This window comes from Schistocerca serialis, chromosome 10, assembly GCF_023864345.2.
Source record: "Schistocerca serialis cubense isolate TAMUIC-IGC-003099 chromosome 10, iqSchSeri2.2, whole genome shotgun sequence".
Lineage (NCBI taxonomy): Eukaryota > Metazoa > Arthropoda > Insecta > Orthoptera > Acrididae > Schistocerca > Schistocerca serialis.
The window spans coordinates 111,941,691-111,962,541 of NC_064647.1; the positions used below are offsets into that span (position 1 = coordinate 111,941,691).

A 20,851-nucleotide genomic window follows, 5' to 3' on the forward strand; every position below is an offset into this window, starting at 1 on the left:
AACAGAGATGGTGGATTTTGTTTAAATGCTGCTTGGAATCCGGCTCTGTCACTCATCAAAAAACAGAGGGACAGAATTAGTGCTATCTCACCTGTTGATTAGTCTCTATCGATATTTCTGGTGTTGGTCATCTCTGTTTGTGTTGACACTTGTTCTGTGTGTGGTATCTTCCTTGTTTCTCCTCTGTGAACCGAGGTATTAAATTTCCTTGCACATTTCTTCCTCGTTGCATCGGGTGCCCTGAGAATGGCAGGGTGTGCTACTGTCGAAATATCGGCGGTGGTCGACGACGTCACCCGTCAGCAAACCCGTAAGTTGTTCGAATCTTCTATCCTGGTCTACCGCATCGAGTAGGTGGTCGTAACGTTTTGCCGCTTCAGTCTACCTGTTGACGTGCACCTGTTGTTTCCAATACGTCTAGCATGAGTAGAGCGCGCTGTGTTTATCAGCTTACGTGAACCAAGATTGGTGTCATAACGCCGTGAGTCAGCTATCAGGTGCCGGAAGTCGCGACCTTGCACCCTATGCGCATGCGCCGTGGCTGCCTCCACTCAAATCCTTCACAGTCTGCCAGCGAGGCACCGACGCGCAGCATCGCTGAGAGGTACGTCTGGCAAGGTTCTCTCGCTTCACGTTTACAGGCCTCTTGTTTACGCTCTCTGAGGGGGCATAGGGTTAGCAGTTGTCAAGTCTTCTGGTCGTTCGCCTCTCCCATATCGGAATGTTCATCGCAGAGTAGCACTTACACCCTTCGTCATTCATTCACTCACTCAAATTGCTCCGCACATTGAAACGTCCCTTTAGAAAAATTAATGAATGACTGTGCTGATAAAGCTCTTACGAATCCTAAGGAAATGAAATTCGAAAACAAAGGAAGTAGGTTACAGTACGCTTGTTTGCCCACTGCTTGAATACTGCTCAGCAGTGTGGGATCCGTACCAGATAAGGTTGATAGAAGAGATAGAGAAGATCCAACGGAGAGCAGCGCGCTTCGTTACAGGATCATTTAGTAATCGCGAAAGCGTTACGGAGATTATATCTAAACTCCAGTGGAAGACTCTGCAGGAGAGACGCTCAGTAGCTCGGTACGGGCTTTTGTTGAAGTTTCGAGAACATACCTTCACCGAAGAGTCAAGCAGTATATTGCTGCCTCCTACGTATATCTCGCGAAGAGATCGTGAGGATAAAATCAGAGAGATTAGAGCCCACACAGAGGCATACCGACAATCCTTCTTTCCACGAACAATACGAGACTGGAATAGAAGGGAGAACCGATAGAGGTACTCAAGGTACCCTCCGACACCCACCGTCAGGTGGCTTGCGGAGTATGGATGTAGATGTAGATGTAGATGTACGTTATTTGATTTTCAAACAGCTGGGCAGAACTGAACGTACTCAGACGTTTCTCTCTTCACTTATTCTGATCACCACCAAACTGACACACAATCTTTTTAGCGCAACGCAATCTTTCAATAATCCCTACGAAAGAATGGCCCTGACTAACAATAACGTATACCTTTCACAAATCACTTACCTCACAAAAATCTTCGTTACTCGAACTACTGCAACACAGCGAGCGCCACTACTGCCAGCTAAATAAAAGATTCAAACTACTGAAGCCACTAACAACTGATAGGCATAGTCAGCAAATGAAAGATTTTTATAGAGAACAAACAATGTATTTACCTTAATAATGTTCAAAAGTCATCACATACTTTTGAACATTATTAAGGTAAATACCTTGTTTGTTCTCTATAAAAATCTTATATATATCAGTTCATCATATCCAGTATTACAAATTTAGTCTATTTGGCGGACACACGTCCAGATCGTCAGCTCTCAAAACTCTGGCATCTCTCTCCCCACATCCACCACTGCTGGCGGCTCACCTCCAACTGCGCAACGCTACGCGCTGTTCTCATCCAACTGCCCAGCACTACAATGGCGAATATTCCAACAATGCCAACCAGCCACAGACTGCACACAGCACAGCCAGTGATTTTCATACAGAGCGCTAGGTGACGTTACCAACATAAAAACCTTAAAAGCCTACTTACAACATTACAACAAGATGCAGAGCCCCTTCTAAAACAGTGTTATCTTCACTCCTCATATCTTCAACAGTTAGTAAGCACAAATTTATAAAGAATTCCTGTCGAAAGATATATAATTTTGAGAAAAGTGTCTACAACGAAATACGCTGATTTTCGTAAATTTAAATAGCAAATATGGGAACGACTATGGGGAAAAATATTAATAAGTGAATGGGTTTATAACGATCGTGTGAAACCCTCTTCGCTCTGACAGTTCACAAAACATAGAACGCAACAGATAATGCCGCCGAGGTAGTTGCCGTATTCCTACCGGAAGGCATTCGATATAGTTCCGAGCGGGCGAATGTGAGCGAGCGCAAGTAGAACACATCTTCTCCTGTTAATCGAGAGAAATCATCATACGTAAATGTAATTTCGAGTTTACCCTAAGCGAATGTTGCAGTACCGTTACTTATCAGAATATATTTAAAAAAAAAATGTTCAGATGTGTGTGAAATCTTATGGGACTTAACTGCGAAGGTCATCAGTCCCTAAGCGACCTAAAGTACCCTAGGGACAAACACACACACCCATGCCCGAGCGGGGGATTCGAACCTCCCCCGGGACTAGCCGCACAATCTGCAGCTCAGAATATACAGGGTGATCGAAAAGTCAGTATAAATTTGAAAACTTAATAAACCACGGAATAATGTAGATAGAGAGGTAAAAGTTAACACACATGCTTGGAATGACATAGGGTTTTATTGGGGTAAAAAAAAAAAAAGGAAAGTTCACGAAATGTCCGACAGATGGCACTGGACAGCAAAAGGCAGTAACTGCTACCGTGACGGGTGAGAGGTACGCCGATATGTTACAGAATCGCATCGTCCCCAGCCTGGCTGATAAACACCTGCTGGAACGTACGATGTTTATGCAGGATGGCGTTCCACTCCATATTGCTAGACGCGTGAAAGATCTCTTGCGCGCGTCGTTTGGTGATGATCGTGTGCTCAGCCGCCACTTTCGTCATACTTGGCCTCCCAGGTCCCTAGACCTCAGTCCGTGCGATTATTGGCTTTGGGGTTACCTGAAGTCGCAAGTGTATCGTGATCGACCGACGTCTCTAGGGATGCTGAAAGACTACATCCGACGCCAATGCCTCACCATAACTCCGGACATGCTTTACAGTGCTGTTCACAATATTATTCCTCGACTACAGCTATTGTTGAGGAATGATGGTGGACATATTGAGCATTTCCTGTAAAGAACATAATCTTTGCTTTGTCTTACTTCGTTATGCTAATTATTGCTATTCTGATCAGATGAAGCGCCATCTGTCGGACATTTTTTGAAGTTATGTATTTTTTGGTTCTAATAAAACCCCATGTCATTCCAAACATGTGTGTCAATTTGTACCTCTCTATCTACATTATTCCGTGATTTATTCGGTTTTCAAATTTATACTGACTTTTTGATCACCCGGTATTTAAATGGCGCGCAGTATAACGTCGGAATCTCCGTAAGGCATTTCGCGGATTGTGGTGTTCTACACAGAGAAATCGCAAGGCTAGAAAATTATAGCGAAATGCAGAAAGAGCTGTCGAGTAACGTCGCTTGTTGCAGGAATTAGCTGTGGTCCGCAACATATAGGGTGACAATTACTGAACTATATGAAAATAAACTTATATTACTTACAAACTACGGCGTGCACATACTTTATTCAACATGTAAACGTCACCACAGATATTCGGATTTAGGTTCTGACATGTTCGATGTTCCTGCCATCATGGACGAAGATGTGGCTCAGACGAATAGCTAAATTCTACATGACCCATGTCGGAGCTTCGATGCTGTCCATGACCTCCTGAATAGCTGTTTTCAGCTCAGCAATGGTTTGGGAACTATTGCTGCACACCCTGTCTTTAACATAGCCCCACAAAAAAGAGTCGCATGTGTTCAGATCCGGAGAATACGGTGGCCAACCGAAGCCAATGCCAGAACTAGAATTCCGCCCGCAACGTGCTCCTCCAGGACACCAAGCACTCTCTTGCTTCGATGGCGTCGAGCTCCGTCTTGCACGAACCACATCTTGTCAGAATGAGGGTCCTTTTGAATAACGGGGATGGAATCATCTTCCAATACCTTCACGTGCCGATCGGTAGTCACCGTGCTATTAAGGAATATCGCACCGATTATGCCGTGACTGGACATTGCATATCACACAGTCACCCGTTGAGGGTGAAGAGACTTCTCGACCACGAAATGCGAATTCTCGGTCCGCCAAACGCGCCAATTTTGCTTATTCTACATCTACATCTACATCTATACTCCGCGAGCCACCTTACGGTGTGTGGCGGAGGGTACTTATTGTACCACTATCTGATCCCCCCTTCCCTGTTCCATTCACGAATTGTGCGTGGGAAGAACGACTGCTCCGTATTTGCTCTAATTTCTCGGATCTTTTCGTTGTGATCATTACGCGAGATATATGTGGGCGGTAGTAATACGTTGCCCATCTCTTCCCGGAATATGCTCTCTCGTAATTTCGATAATAAACCTCTCCGTATTGCGTAACGCCTTTCTTGAAGTGTCCGCCACTGGAGCTTGTTCAGCATCTCCGTAACGCTCTCGCGCTGACTAAATGTCCCCATGACGAATCGCGCTGCTTTTCGCTGGATCATGTCTATCTCTTCTATTAATCCAACCTGGTAAGGGTCCCATACTGATGAGCAATACTCAAGAATCGGACGAACAAGCGTTTTGTAAGCTACTTCTTTCGTCGATGAGTCACATTTTCTTAGAATTCTTCCTATGAATCTCAACCTGGCGCCTGCTTTTCCCACTATTTGTTTTATGTGATCATTCCACTTCAGATCGCTCCGGATAGTAACTCCTAAGTATTTTACGGTCGTTACCGCTTCCAATGATTTACCACCTATGGCATAATCGTACTGGAATGGATTTCTGCCCCTATGTATGCGCATTATATTACATTTATCTACGTTTAGGGAAAGCTGCCAGCTGTCGCACCATGCATTAATCCTCTGCAGGTCCTCCTGGAGTACGAACGAGTCTTCTGATGTTGCTACTTTCTTGTAGACAACCGTGTCATCTGCAAATAGCCTCACGGAGCTACCGATGTTGTCAACTAAGTCATTTATGTATATTGTAAACAATAAAGGTCCTATCACGCTTCCCTGCGGTACTCCCGAAATTACCTCTACATCTGCAGATTTTGAACCGTTAAGAATGACATGTTGTGTTCTTTCTTCTAGGAAATCCTGAATCCAATCACAAACCTGGTCCGATATTCCGTAAGCTCGTATTTTTTTCACTAAACGTAAGTGCGGAACCGTATCAAATGCCTTCCTGAAGTCCAGGAATACGGCATCAATCTGCTCGCCAGTGTCTACGGCACTGTGAATTTCTTGGGCAAATAGGGCGAGCTGAGTTTCACATGATCTCTGTTTGCGGAATCCATGTTGGTTATGATGAAGGAGAGTTGTATTATCTAAGAACGTCATAATACGAGAACACAAAACATGTTCCATTATTCTACAACAGATTGACATAAGCGAAATAGGCCTATAATTATTCGCATCTGATTTATGACCCTTCTTGAAAATGGGAACGACCTGCGCTTTCTTCCAGTCGCTAGGTACTTTACGTTCTTCCAGCGATCTACGATAAATTGCTGATAGAAAGGGGGCAAGTTCTTTAGCATAATCACTGTAGAATCTTAAGGGTATCTCGTCTGGTCCGGATGCTTTTCCGCTACTAAGTGATAGCAGTTGTTTTTCAATTCCGATATCGTTTATTTCAATATTTTCCATTTTGGCGTCCGTGCGACGGCTGAAGTCAGGGACCGTGTTACGATTTTCCGCAGTGAAACAGTTTCGGAACACTGAATTCAGTATTTCTGCCTTTCTTCGGTCGTCCTCTGTTTCGGTGCCATCCTGATCAACGAGTGACTGAATAGGGGATTTAGATCCGCTTACCGATTTTACATATGACCAAAACTTTTTAGGGTTCTTGTTTAGATTGTTTGCCAATGTTTTATGTTCGAATTCGTTGAATGCTTCTCTCATTGCTCTCTTTACGCTCTTTTTCGCTTCGTTCAGCTTTTCCTTATCAGCTATGATTCGACTACTCTTAAACCTATGATGAAGCTTTCTTTGTTTCCGTAGTACCTTTCGTACATGATTGTTATACCACGGTGGATCTTTCCCCTCGCTTTGGACCTTAGTCGGTACGAACTTATCTAAGGCGTACTGGACGATGTTTCTGAATTTTTTCCATTTTTGTTCCACATCCTCTTCCTCAGAAATGAACGTTTGATGGTGGTCACTCAGCCCATCCAAACGAAAGTGGGCTTCGTCGCTAAGCCAGGCCATACATGCGCACAGTAATTCCCATCATGTCCCGCGACCAACAGTACAGTATGAACGTCCTAACGCAAACCGTTCAGAAGTTGCGATGATTTGATTTCCTGGAGTACAATAACTGTCACCCTGCAAATGTGACGTATTGCACACAGATGGACGCAGAGACCAGATAGTGTATAATGACACGATTACCAAAGCGATCATATCTGTTAAACAATTGGGAATATGCACACCGAGCGACTTGAAATACGAAAGCCACATACGACCAATTACAGCTGAGGCAGCCATAATTCATTGTAATATTCCTCAGGAATTGTACTTCACCCACGAAGGAGGTAGATTACAAAACCGTCGTTCGACCGATACTTGAATACCGCTCATCAGACTGCTATCCATACCAATTAGAAACCGGCCGAAGGGGCCGAGCGGTTCTAGGCGCTACAGTCTGGAACCGCGCGACCGCTACGGTCGCAGGTTCGAATCCTGCCTCGGGCATGGCTGTGTGTGATATCCTTAGGTTAGTTAGGTTTAAGCAGTTCTAAGTTCTAGGGGACTGATGACCTAAGCAGTTGGGTCCCATAGTGCTCAGAGACATTTGAATTTGAACCAATTAGAATTGATGCAGGAAATAGGGAGGATCCAAAGGAGAGCAGTGCGTTTCGTTACAGATTCATTTAGTAAGCGCGAAAGCGTCACGCAGAGGTTTATCCACCACCAGCGGCAGACGCTACAAGAGAGGCGCCTTGCATCACATCGTGGTCTACTGTTAAGGTTCTGAGAAGCCCGCCCGGTTGGCCGTGCGGTCTAACGCACGGCTTTCTGGGCGGGAAGGAGCGCCTGGGTCCCCGGCACGAATCCGCCCGGCGGACTTGTGTCGAGGTCCGGTGAACCGGCCAGTCTGTGGATGGTTTTTAGACGGTTTTCCATCTGCCTCGGCAAATGTGGGTTGGTTCCCTTTATTCCGCCTCAGTTATACTATGTCGGCGATTGCTGCGCAAACAAGTTCTCTACGTACGCGTACACCACCATTACTCTACCACGCAAACATAGGGGTTACACTCGTCTGGTGTGAAACGTTCCCTGGGGGGTCCACCGGGGGCCGCACCACGCAATAACCCTGGGTTCGGTGTAGGGCGGCGGAGGGGTGAAGTGGACTGCGGTAGTCGTCGTGGGGTTGTGGACCACTGCGGCTGCGGCGGGGACGGAGCCTTTCCGTCGTTTCTAGTTCCCCGGTTAACATACAATACAATACAGTACATACAAGGTTCTGAGAGAGTGCGTTCCTAGAGGAATCAACAAATATATCGCTTCCATCTACACTCATGCTAATAAATCGAGGACAATTGCAGACTGTGGCGGCACACAACGTGGCACTACGCAAAACTGGCGCTAATAGCATAGGCATATAGGGAACAGACACGACACAGATCTCTAAGTCCACGGTATTGGTGATAACTTGAGAAAACCTTCCCTAAACAAATGTACTACAAAACGTCACTGTTTCCTGCGCATGTAATCCGACATCAATATGGGATATTATCACCATGCACACGTACACAGGTCACACAACGGGTTGGCATACTCTGGATCAGGTGGTCGAGCAGCTGCTGGGGTATAGCCCACCATTCTTGCACCAGTGCCTGCCGGAGCTCCTGAAGTGTCCTAGGGGTTTGAGGACGTGCAGCGATACGTCGACCGAGAGCATCCCAGACGTGCTCGATGGGGTTTAGGTCTGGAGAACAGGCAGGCCACTCCATTCGCCTGATATCTTCTGTTTCAAGGTACTCCTCCACGATAGCAGCTCGGTGGGGCTGTGCGTTATCATCCATCAGGAGGAAAGTGGGTCCCACTGCACCCTGAAAAGGCGGACATACTGGTGCAAAATGACGTCCCGATACACCTGATCTGTTACAGTTCCTCTGTCAAAGACATGCAGGGGTGTACGTGCACCAATCGTAATCCCGCCCCACACTATCAAGCCACGACATCCATACAGGTCCCTTTCAAGGACAGTAAGGTGTTGTTATTTGGTTCCTGGTTCACGCCAGATGAAAACCCGTCGAGAATCACTGTTCGGACTACTCGTGGACTTGTCCATGAACGTAACCTGGGACCACTGTTCCAATGACCACGTACTGTGTTCTTGACACCAGGCTTTACGGGCTGTCATGTGACCAGGGTCAGTGGAACGCACCTTGCATTTCTCCGGGCGAATAAAACATGTCTGTTCAGTCGTCTGTAGTGTGTCTGGAGACAACTGTTCCAGTGGCTGCGGTAAGGTCCCGAGCAAGGCTACCTGCAGTACTCCGTGGCCGTCTGCGGGCACTGATGGTGAGATATCGGACTTGTTGTGGTGTTGTACACTGTGAACGTCCCGTACTATAGCGACTGGACACGATTCCTGTCTGCTGGAATCGTTGCCATAATCTTGAGATCACACCTTGTGGCACACGGACGGCCCGTGCTACGACCTGCTGCATTTGACCAGCCTCCAGTCGCCCTAGTATTCTACCCCTCATAACGTCGTCAATATGTGATCTTTTAGCCATTTTCAACACACAGTCACCATTAGCTCGTCTGAAAACGCGTGCACACTTACTCGATGCACAGTACTCTGACATGCAGCAACACACCTCTGCGTATGTGGACTGCTGCCAGCGCCACCGTGCTACGACCACAGGTCAAATGCACTGCATGGTCATACCCCGAGGTGGTTGAAACCCGCAAACCGCCCACCAGACCAATTTTTCACCATGTATCAGCATTATCCGTAATTTATGAGCATGAGTGTACATATATCACGCGAAAAGTCCAGGGAAGTAAAATTAGAGGGCGCGTTATTCGACTCCGCGGCCCCAGTGCAGCAACAGGAATTAACCATTCCAAAAGGAAAAAAAGTCTGTGTTGCAAAAGGCACTATCGCTAATGACAAAAAAAAGTTTCAAATGGCTCTGAGCACTATGGGACTTAACATCTGGTGTCATCAGTGCCCTAGAACTTAGAACTACTTAAACCTAACTAACCTAAAGACATCACACACATCCATGCCCAAGGCAGGATTCGAATCTACGACCGTAGCGGTCTCGCGGTTCCAGACTGTAGCGCCTAGAACCCCTCGGCCACTCCGGCCGACGCTAATGCCACGTTTGACGCGGTTGGCAGACGTTCAGATTATCTGCAAGTCATAACAAAAAAAAAAACTTTTACATGAAGGTACGCGAACGTATCTGGCACCGACAATCACCGAGAATGAGCTGATGGTGCGGTATAAAATTATTGTACTTGACTTGAAATAGCATAAGCCTCATTAGTCATATTGGGAGCATAAGTAACATAACACATAAGATGAAATCGCAGTTGCGAATAATGACAACCATCAGCTGTTGAATGGAATGACGACAATGAAAATTTGTGCCGGACCGAGACTCGAACCCGGATTTCCCGCCTTACCATTTTCTTTTATTTTTGTTCGTTATTGGTCGTTGTATTTGTTAGGGATAGACGTCCCAAGACGCTTGTTCAAGTTCATCGTTGATACATTAACTCAGTTCTTTCTTATCTGACCGAACACGCTGAGAGACGTCGTCTGATCCGTACGGGAATACACGTAACGGATGTGCGAGTATACATCGTAGACGTATAGTTGACCACATACAGAAGTCTGGGTTTGGCAGTCAGTCGTGTGCGGATAACGAAACGGTAAGGTGACTCCTCGCGATGAGCGGGAAATCCGAGATCGAATCCACCGTCTGGCACACATTTTCACGTTATTCCATTCAACAGCTGATGATAGTCATTATTCGTAATTGCGAAGTCATCTGATGTGTTTAGTAACGGCTGTGGTCGCCGCGGTGAAACGTCATCAGAATAACATCGGCACAGCAATACCGTAAGTAACACGAAATACGCAGTTGTCAAGTCTGGACCAGGAGGACGGCGCACAATGCCAAGATGAGACAAGTTATATTAAAATCGCTGAGAATCCTATTGAGCTCGTAAATAATATCAAATCCACGTGAGTTAAGGAATAATACACTATTGGCCATTAAAATTGCTACACCATGAAGATGACGTGCTACACACGCGAAATTTAACCTACAGGAAGAAGATGCTGTGATATGCAAATGATTAGCTTTCCATAGCATTCACACAAGGTTGGCGCCGGTGGCGACACCTACAACGTGCTGACACGAGGAAAGTTTCCAACCGATTTCTCATACACAAACAGCAGTTGACCGGCGTTGCCCAGTGAAAGGTTTTTGTGATGCCTCGTGTAAGGAGGAGAAATGCGTACCATCACGTTTCCGACTTTGATAAAGGCCAGATTGTAGCCTATCGTGATTGCGGTTTATCGTATCGCGACATTGCTGCTCGCGTTGGTCGAGATCCAATGACTGTTAGCAGAATACGGAATCGATGGGTTCAGGAGGGTAATAAGGAACGCCGTGCTGGATCCCAACGGCCTCGTATCACTAGCAGTCGAGATGACGTTTGCAAGACAACAACTATCTGCACGAACAGATCGACGACGTTTGCAGCAGCATGGACTATCAGCTTCGGAGACCATGACTGCGGTTACCCTTGACGCTGCATCACAGACAGGAGCGACTGCGATGGTGTACTCAACGACGGACCTGTGTGCACGAATGGCAAAACGTCATTTTTTCGGATGAATCCAGGTTCTGTTTACAGCATCATGATGGTCGCATCTGTGTTTGGCGACATCGCGGTTAATGCATATTGGAAGCGTGTATTCGTCATCGCCATACTGGCGTATCACCCGGCGTGATGGTATGGGGTGGCATTGGTTACACGTCTCGGTCACCTCTTGTTCGCATTGACGGCACTTTGAACAGTGGACGTTACATTTCAGATGTGTTACGACCCGTGGCTCTACCCTTCATTCGATCCCTGCGAAACACTACTTTTCAGCAGGATAATGCACGACCGCATATTGCAGGTCCTGTACGGGTCGTTCTGGATACAGAAAATGTCCGACTGCTGCCCTGGCCAGCACATTCTCCAGATCTCTAACCAATTCAAAACGCCTGGTCAATGGTGGCCGAGCAACTGGTTCGTCACAATACGCCAGTCACTCTTGATGAACTGTGGTATCGTGTTGAAGCTGCATGGGCAGCTGTACCTGTACACGCCATCCAAGCTCTGACTCAATGCCCAGGCGTATCAAGGCCAGAGCTGGTTGTTCCGGGTACTGTTTTCTCAAGATCTATAAACCCAAATTGCGTGAAACTGTAATCACAAGGCAGTTCTAGTATAATATATTTCTCCAATGAATACCCGTTTATCATCTGCATTTCTTCTTCGTGTAGAAATTTTAATGGCCAGTAGTGTAATAAAACAAAAGTAAACACAAAGCTGAAGTGTAAAGCTTAGCATCGATATGAAGACGACGACAAACATGTAATACGACGTGTGATCAGGCAATGCAGCGATCACAGATAACGACCGTAGCGAATGGATCGCTAGGTAAGCTAACAAGGAGGACCCTACGAACTCCCCTTAACGAGCTGATTCATGATGGTAGTGTGTTTAGGGCACCACCAGAACATCAACATATGCAAACAGGAAGACGCATCTCTCAGCCGTTTTCAAGAACATCGAGTTTGAAACTTTTTGACTTCCCTATATACCAAGTATGGTAGCAAATACTCAAGCACTTCGCAGCCGAGCGAATAAATCAAAGCTGAAGACGTACTGTTCCAGGGCAAAGTATACTTTCCCACCGGCAGGACAAACGCCGTAAGCTGGATGAAGGGGGATGGCCACGTATTATCTGTATCGCACCGATGACGAGAACGTCATAGACTTCTGGTACATTCTGCAAGAGCAACATAATATCTTGCGGCGACACGTGAAATACAGAACATGCTTTTCCAGTTACTTTGATTCGTTATTCACGGAAGGAACAGATAGAAAATGTTGTGAGCAAAGCTAATGAAAGACTGCGTTTTATTGGCAGGACACTTGGATAATGTAACAGATCTACTAAGCAGACTGTCCTCTTTTAGAATACTGCTGCGCGGTTTGGGATCCTTACCAGATAGGACTGACGGAGTACTTCGAAAAAGTTCAAAAAAGGGCAGTACGTTTTGTATGATCGAGAAATATGGCAGAGTCACAGAAATGATACAGGATTTGCGCTGGATATCATAAAAAGAAAGGCGTTTTTCGTTGCTACGGAATCTCCTCACGAAATTCTCCTCCGAATGCGAAAATATTCTTGACACGGAGCTACATAGAGAGGAACTATCACCACGATAAAATTAGGGAAATCAGAGCCCGTACGGAAAGATACGGGTGTTCATTCTTTCCACGCGCTATACGAGATTGGAATAATAGAGAATTGTGAAGGTAGTTCGATGAACCCTCTGCCAGGCACTTAAATGTTATTTGCAGACTATCCTTGTAGGTGTAGATGTAGACCCTCCTGCTAATTGGGGTGTTCCGGGTTGTTGTTGTTGTGGTATTCAGTCCTGAGACTGGTTTGATGCTGCTCTCCATGCTACTCTATGCTGCCCAAGCTTCTTCATCTCCCAGTACTTACTGCAACCTACATCCTTCTGAATCTGATTAGTGGATTCATCTCTTGGTCTCCCTCTACGATTTTTACCCCCCACGCTGCCCTCCATTGCTAAATTTGTGATCCCTTGATGCCTCAAAACATGTCCTACCAACCGGTCTCTTCTTCTTGTCAAGTTGCGCCACAAACTCCTCTCCAATTCCGTTCAATACCTCCTCATTAGTTATGTGATCTACCCATCTAATCTTCAGCATTCTTCTGTAGCACCACATTTCGAAAGCTTCTATTGTCTTCTTGTCCAAACTATTTATCGTCCATGTTTCACTTCCATACATGGCTACACTCTATACAAATACTTTCAGAAACGGCTTCCTGACACTTAAATCTATACTCGATTTTAACAAATTTCTCTTCATCAGAAACGCTTTCCTTGCCATTGCCAGTCTACTTCGACCATCATCAGTTATTTTGCTCCCCAAATTGCAAAACTCCTTTACTACTTTAAGTGTCTCATTTCCTAATCTAATTCCCTCAGCATCACCCGACTTAATTCGACTACATTCCATTATCCTCGTTTTGCTTTTGTTGATGTTCATCTTATACCCTCCTTTCAAGGCACTGTCCATTCCGTTCAACTGCTGTTCCACGTCCTTTGCTGTCTCTGACAGAATTACAATGACGTCGGCGAACCTCAAAGTTTTTATTTCTACTCCATGGATTTTAATACCTATTCCAAATTTTTCTTTTGTCTCCTTTACTGCTTGCTCAATATACAGATTGAATAACACCGGGGAGAGGCTACAACCCTGTCTCACTCCCTTCTCAACCACTGCTTCCCTTTCATGCCCCTCGACTCTTATAACTGCCATCTGGTTTCTGTACAAACTGTAAATAGCTTTTCGCTCCCTGTATTTTACCCCTGCCACCTTCAGAATTTGAAAGAGAGTATTCCAGTCAACATTGTCAAAAGCTTTCTCTAAGTCTACAAATGTTAGAAACGTAGGTTTGCCTTTTCATAATCTAGCTTCTAAGATAAGATAAGTCGTAGGGTATGAGAAGTGAAATGAGGAGATAGCTCAACGTTGACGAACTAACGTTCATGCCCGATGTTTTCAGTGGACAGTTGGCGGGGAGCCGACATGGATACACGCCAACAGGGCCTCTGCAGCGTCCCGTTTTCTTTTCTTTCTTTTTCTAGTGATCTCTCTAGACGTCGTTAGGAGCCCTTATTACGTTTGGATGTGTTGAATGGCATCTTTAGATTTTGTATGTTGTGTTTAGTACCCATGAAAGGCAATAAAAATCCATAGCCACAGAAAATACCTCAAATAAAAATTTAAAAAAATATGAAATGAAAAAAATTATAAAATCCCTTTCACATATTGGACCACATACCCAGAAAAGGGAGGGTGGAGACATTATGGCCAAGCCTCCTGTTGCGACCCTTGTCCCCCCTGCCTCCGCCAGCCTATGACCTGATGCCCCCCCCCCCAAAAAAAACAAGGAAATGGAAAAAAAGTGGTAAGGTGAAAAAAGTAAGCGCGTATGTGCGAGGTCTCTTGATCGAACCCCGCTGTTGGTAATTTTTTGATTCCCACGTAATTCTAACAACGGATTTATTACGACTATTCAAATTATCAATATTTAATTTTTCATTAATTATTTAAAAAAAAATTATCCTGAAGAAAGGGAAAAATATTTTTCGTAAGGATATAAGGAAATAAAAAAAGGGTGCAAGGGAACTGTCAATCAAATCATTATAGTTATTTAATTTATATTATTGTATTTACATTTTTGATAAGTATTGTATGTAATTTATGGAGCTCTGCGCGAATCAGAATGATGATGATAGTAGGAACTTGGAAAACAACAATTATTCCGACATAAAAATTGTGTGTGAATACCTAAGGGACCAAACTGCTGAGGTCATCGGTCCCTAGACTTACACACTACTTAAACTAACTTAAACTAACGTATACTAAGAACAACACACACACTAATGCCCGAGGGAAGACTCGAACCTCCGGCGGGAGGGGCCGCGCAATCCGTTACATAGCGCCTCTAACCGCGCGTCTATAAAAGCCTTTCAAACGGTTTTCGCAACACACAACTGATGCAAAACTATCTGAATCCCGTACAGGCTATGACGACATACATAACCAACAACAACAAAAACCAGCAGAAGATATCTCTGACATCAATATGTGGGCATCCACTGGCCCCTTCTCCCTCAAATGCCACACCAGCCACTATAGTAACGAACAATGGACAAAAACTTCTAGGTTAATTTAGTTTAAGACAATTTATTTTTCAGTAACATTGCTCTGTATGTATATATGTATGTACAATCGCCTGATGGCGAGCAGAACGTGTTCGAAATGCGTTGTATTATTTTAGATTAAACATAAAACAAAGAAAAGTGATTAGTAGCAGAAATTACAAATAAATAATTCGCCCGATAATGCTACTGACGAATGATGGTGTACGATTGATTGAATTTTTATAACGTCTACTACAGAAGCTATTCTTTTCGATGATATACCCACAATTTTGTAATCGTTTTATGATGTTCTTCTCTTGCATTTAAACACAAAAATCGCTTGGCTGCACCAGCGTAACACATTTGAGAGGGTATTGCATTAATATTGCACGTTGGCAGAATAACATGAGAATGAAAAAAGTGTCAGCAGCCAGATTCGATCAAGGGACCTCGCGATTATGAAACTAACCACTTAACTCTCCCAGCTGCGGACTCCTTGGATGATGATGATTTTTCGGGGTACGTAGGAGGGCATAAAATTTTCAAACTATTATTTTCTCGAAAATGGTTAAGAGTTGCATCTTCCTGTTTAGATATGTTAGTCGTGTCTTACACAACCGGCCAACATGTCTGAAACCGGTGAGGGGAAGTTCGTACGACTCCCTTATAATAGGGACTAGCGAGGTCCAAGAAAGGGCCGAATTGGTTACCTCAACCGATCCACTTACTCTGATTGTTACGTAGATACGCTACATTGTCTGTTCAAATGTATTAAATGTTTATGACAGCCTTCCTAGCCATGCAGCGCTTTCAACTTTAGCTTGGTGAGTATTTACTTCCGTACTCTGATTATTCCTTATATCAAGTGCGTTACGTGTTGATTCTTAGGTCAATAGAATTTTTAATAATTTTAATATAACTTCACTCATTTCGCCATTCTCCTTATCCAAAGTTGACTACTGCTTATTTCGTTTAAACCTTCTGTTACTGAGGCTTCCGACTATCTGACTAATGGGTCTTTCGCTGTTTTGAGGGAGGTACAGTAATTTTTACACTCCATCTCAGTGATTGTTAGTGTCAGAGAGATTCACACACTTCCATGTAACAGAAACTTTTGTGTCATTACTTGCAAACATTATGAAGAGGAATCAATCGTCCGAAACGCGTCATTAGCAGTAACTACTTTTACAATAGAGATTCCTTCTTCTTTTTGGAAAGATTTGAGAAGTTCGATCCGACACAGAGGCTCACTAGGAATCGTTCTTTCCCCGTAACTTCGCGTTTGGAACAGGAAGGGGCGAATTGAAAGTGGTACCTAAACTACCCTCCGCCACACACAAATGAGGTGGTACACAGACGTACGCTTTAATAACAAAAAGGCCACAATCACTCGCCCCGGAACTTCAGCAGACGGTCTTTTAGAGCTTTTTCTGGAGTTTCGCACTCATTAGTGCCTAGCACAGAGTTTCCCAAGTTGTGTCCCACGGATCACTGGTGTTCCACAGGAATTGAATAACTGCTCCGCGAAATTGTATAATTAACGCGAAAATGAATAATTAATAACGCTGGGCTTTTTCCACATTTTTTCTTATTTTTTTAAAAAAATTATTATGGTTTTTTTCTTATTATTTATGATTTAAAATGGAAGTAATCTCTTCCGACTCATCGTCGTCCAGCCAAAACCGCTAAACTTGTAATTTGGAGAGGGTGTTGTTTTCTTATACTGCAGGAATAGTTTAAGAATGCGTTTCCCGAAATTTCTTTCCTTAGAGGTGGAATACCTACGGGATGAAAAACTGTTTCGAAATATATCGCTAAGAAGGCAATTTTGAAGCGAGACGTATGACAAAAGATTTTTGCTTTCTCGGTCAGAAACAAAGAAATACGTGTTTCAGCATTTTTGGAGATTTAGTCTCTATGGAGGCGAAGTAGTGCGTGAAAGATTTTTAATAATAAATCATTATTAAAGAACTATTAGATTATTTTCAAAGCTACATCTATGAAAATTTGTATTTAACTTCTCGGTTACAAATAAAAAAATACAGCTTTCAATGTTTTTGGAAATTCTACCCCTATAGGGGGGTGAAATAAGAGGTGAAATGTTTCGTGAAAATATTTCATTCTGAAAACCTTTTTACTGCTAGATCTACGATAACTGGTATTTGGCTTCTTAGTTCGAAATGGTAAATATGTATTTCACTGTTTCTGAAATTCAACCCTCGAGGGAGTCAACTAGCGTACGTTGATTTACTGACACGTCACTGCTCAATCCAAACCGTTAAGGATAGAAACTTGAAATTTGGAGAGGATGTGGATCTTATACTGTAGACATCGTTTAAGAAGGGATTGCTCGAAATTCCACTACTAAGAGGGGTGAAATAAAGGATGAAGGGCCTTTTACAAATATGTAGCTATTGAGGCAATTAAGGAGACAGAACCATGGAAATTGGTATTAGCTTTCTCCATCAGAAATAAAAAAATGATTGTAGTGAGTGATTTCTCATCATCTTTATTAAAGAACTACTAAAGCCATTTTAATGCTACAGTCATGAAAGTTGGTATTTGACTTCTACGCTAGAAATAAAAAAATGCATGTTTCAGTGTTTCTGGAAATTCAACCCCCTAAGGGAGTTAAATAGAGGATTAAAAGTTTTAGGAAATTATTTCATAATGAAAGCATTTTCAAAGCTAAATCTATGAAGTAAAGAACGCTTATTCCACTATTTTTGGAAATTCAAACTCTAAGGGATGAAACAGGGGATAAAAATATTTAAGAAAATATTTCGTTACAATAAAAATTTTTAAAGCTAAATCTATGAAAACTGCTATGTAACTTCTCGGTTAGATATAAAGAAATATATGTGAGGGGACGAAAGTTCCTATGAAAATATCACCACAAGAACACAAAAGGCATGGCTAAATGCTTCTATGGCTTTAATACGAGTGAAAAGCTTAGAATATGTTGCAATTTGTGGACAACATAAAAATTCAATTACAGAAAAACAAAAAATCTACGCAGACCGTACAGTCGGTGCGAGCGAAGCAGTGGGCGTTCAGCTATTCACTAAATTATTTTTTCCTCTCGTATTAAAATTTTATTAGTTTTATTACCCTTCAAAGTGAACTAGGTGTTCCATCAAAATATCAGGATTCTCAAAGAGTTCCGTCAGAAGAAAAATTTTGGATCGCCTGGCATTTTGACATGTTCACCCTGCATTGCTGGTAACTGAAGTCCGCAGACAGAAATAGAGTGTGAATATTTGACAATGCTAGCCACTCGTGCTTGCGAAACGTCAGAAAAAACTGAAAACGACCGTCGGCCGAAGACCCAGAAGAGCGCCAGCATGTAATAAATCAAAAAGTTGAAGCAAAAGCTTCATAGTACATAGTAAAGTATCACTATACGGCTTAATGCGGTCTTAGCTTACGACAGGTTAATTTCACATCGTAAATATAAAAAAAGATAGCAAATGCTTCGAAAAAAGTTTATTCTTCCTCAGTTATATTAAATAGCTACTTAATATTAAATTATACGTCGGTGTCTGGCAGATAATGATTGTAATATTAAACAGGAGACACGTCCTATTGCTCATCTATATTATATTTATGTAGTCACGAAACAGAATATTATATTTATTTAGTCACGAAAGAGCTTTCGGCTTCTTAGGCTATATTCAGGTGACAGTTGAATGTAAACACATAAAATAGCGCGAGACTTACACAGATATTATTTATAGAGACGATACTGATGTGGGACGATACGAAAGGTACAAAAATGATGGCATGTTAAGTGTTTAGATGAAATAATTACATTTTTTGTCACGCGGAAATAGTTACATTAACTTAAATAGGAAAAGTAAAGTTTTTGTGTGGAGATACATTTAACAACTGATGAAGAGGTCACGCGGAAATAACTACATTAACTTAAACAGCAAAGCCGGCCGGTGTGGCCGTGCGGTTCTGGACGCTTCAGTCTGGAACCGCGTGACCGATACGGTCGCAGGTTTTGAATCCTGCCTCGGGGATAGATGTGTGTGATGTCTTTAGGTTAGTTAGGTTTAAGTAGTTCTAAGTTCTAGGGGACTGATGTCCACAGATGTTAAGTCCCATAGTGCTACGAGCCATTTGAACCATTTGATTAAACAGCAAATATAAAGTTTATATGTGAAGATACATTTAACAACAGATGAAGAGATAAAACAAAATTTACACTAATTTAACAGAGGGGGGAAAAGGAAATTGCGTTTAATACTAAGCTGACATTCTGTGGCACATGTTAGTGAATTTCCAGTACAGTCTCCTTCCTGCATTTCTAAACAGAATGTAAAACTTCACATTGCACACCATAAGACTGGTTTTCTGTGAAAAGATGGCAGGCAAAGGTTTACTTTTTCTGCCTTAAACCTCTGCTTTTCTCAGACGATCTTACAACTCGCTTCCATTGATGTCTGTCGCTCTGCCCTGATTGATGGTATACTATGGAGAAAGAAAATGCCTAAAATTACACCACGTCTGGGCGTTGGTCAACAGGAACCTGTCAGGAGGTACTAAAATTAGTGCATCACCCCATACATTGGCAGACTTTCAAATAACCTCGTGAAAAATTTCGTCTCGCAACTACCGATTTGCTTTTTATAATATCAACAGCAAATCAAGAATTTTATTCAGTAGTAACGACAAACTGCAGCCATTCGCACAGAGGTGCGGGTATAAAATTACATGTTAGAACTGTGGAAAAGCATAGTTAGGTCACTCAGGGAGAGCTGTGGCAATTATTTTATCTGAACATGACAAATTTGTCGTAAATGGTACGAGGTGTGTGAGAAAAGTAAAGAGACTGACAACTCTTCGAGCGACCTGGCAACGCTGTGTTGTTCTGCTTGTGCAGACCGGTGTGTCCATCCTTTCCCGATGCTCAGTCGGAGGTTCAGCCCCATACAGCCATCACATTAGTCTTGAGAGCGCCTTCACTGAAGTTCTGCTTTTGTCGTGCATTGCGAAAATGAAAGAGCAGAGTTCAGAGCAACGTTATGCCACCGAGTTCTGTGTTAAAATTGCGGAATTCGCCAGTGTGACCACTGAAAAGCTGAAACAGGCCTATAGGGAACATTCCTTATCAAGAGCACAAAGTTTTTCGCTGGCTCAAATCATTTTCTGCAAGGCCGACAACAAGTTGAAGACGAACCTCGCTCAAGAGGTCTTAAACTGCAAAAACTCACGAAAACGCCAACGTGTGCTTTCTCTTGTGAGATCAGACCGACGTTTAACATTAGAGATGATAAGTGACCTGTTAAACACTGTCACCGTACATCGAATTTCGACCTTAGATTTGCGCAAAGGTTTGTGCGAAAATGGTGCCGAAAAGCCTCACAACTGAGCAAACGGCAATCGAAGAAATGTGTGCATTGATCTTCTTGAGGGGACTGCTAATGACGATGAATGGTTGAATCGTGTGGTAACAGGTGATGAATCCTGGATTTTTGAGCACGTTTCTGAGACAAAACGTCAAAGTGAGACTCCTCCACGACCGAAAAAAGTTCGAATGAGAAAATCATAGTTCAAATCAAGGCTGATCTGCTTTGTTGACATTAGGGACACCTTCCTATAGAATTTGTTACTCTAGGACAAACTG

The 20,851-nt window shown here is 43.3% G+C and overlaps 1 protein-coding gene across 1 annotated transcript in view; it reads left to right on the forward strand.

Moving 5' to 3' along the window:
- Positions 1–524: 524 nt before the first annotated feature.
- The window catches only part of LOC126424583 (15-hydroxyprostaglandin dehydrogenase [NAD(+)]-like), an 82,056-nt gene continuing 61,729 nt past the window's right edge, over positions 525–20,851 (forward strand). Inside the window, exon 1 of the mRNA XM_050087325.1 lies at positions 525–604. Within this exon, the coding sequence (XP_049943282.1) occupies positions 525–604 (80 nt within the window). The remainder of the gene's footprint in view (positions 605–20,851) is intronic.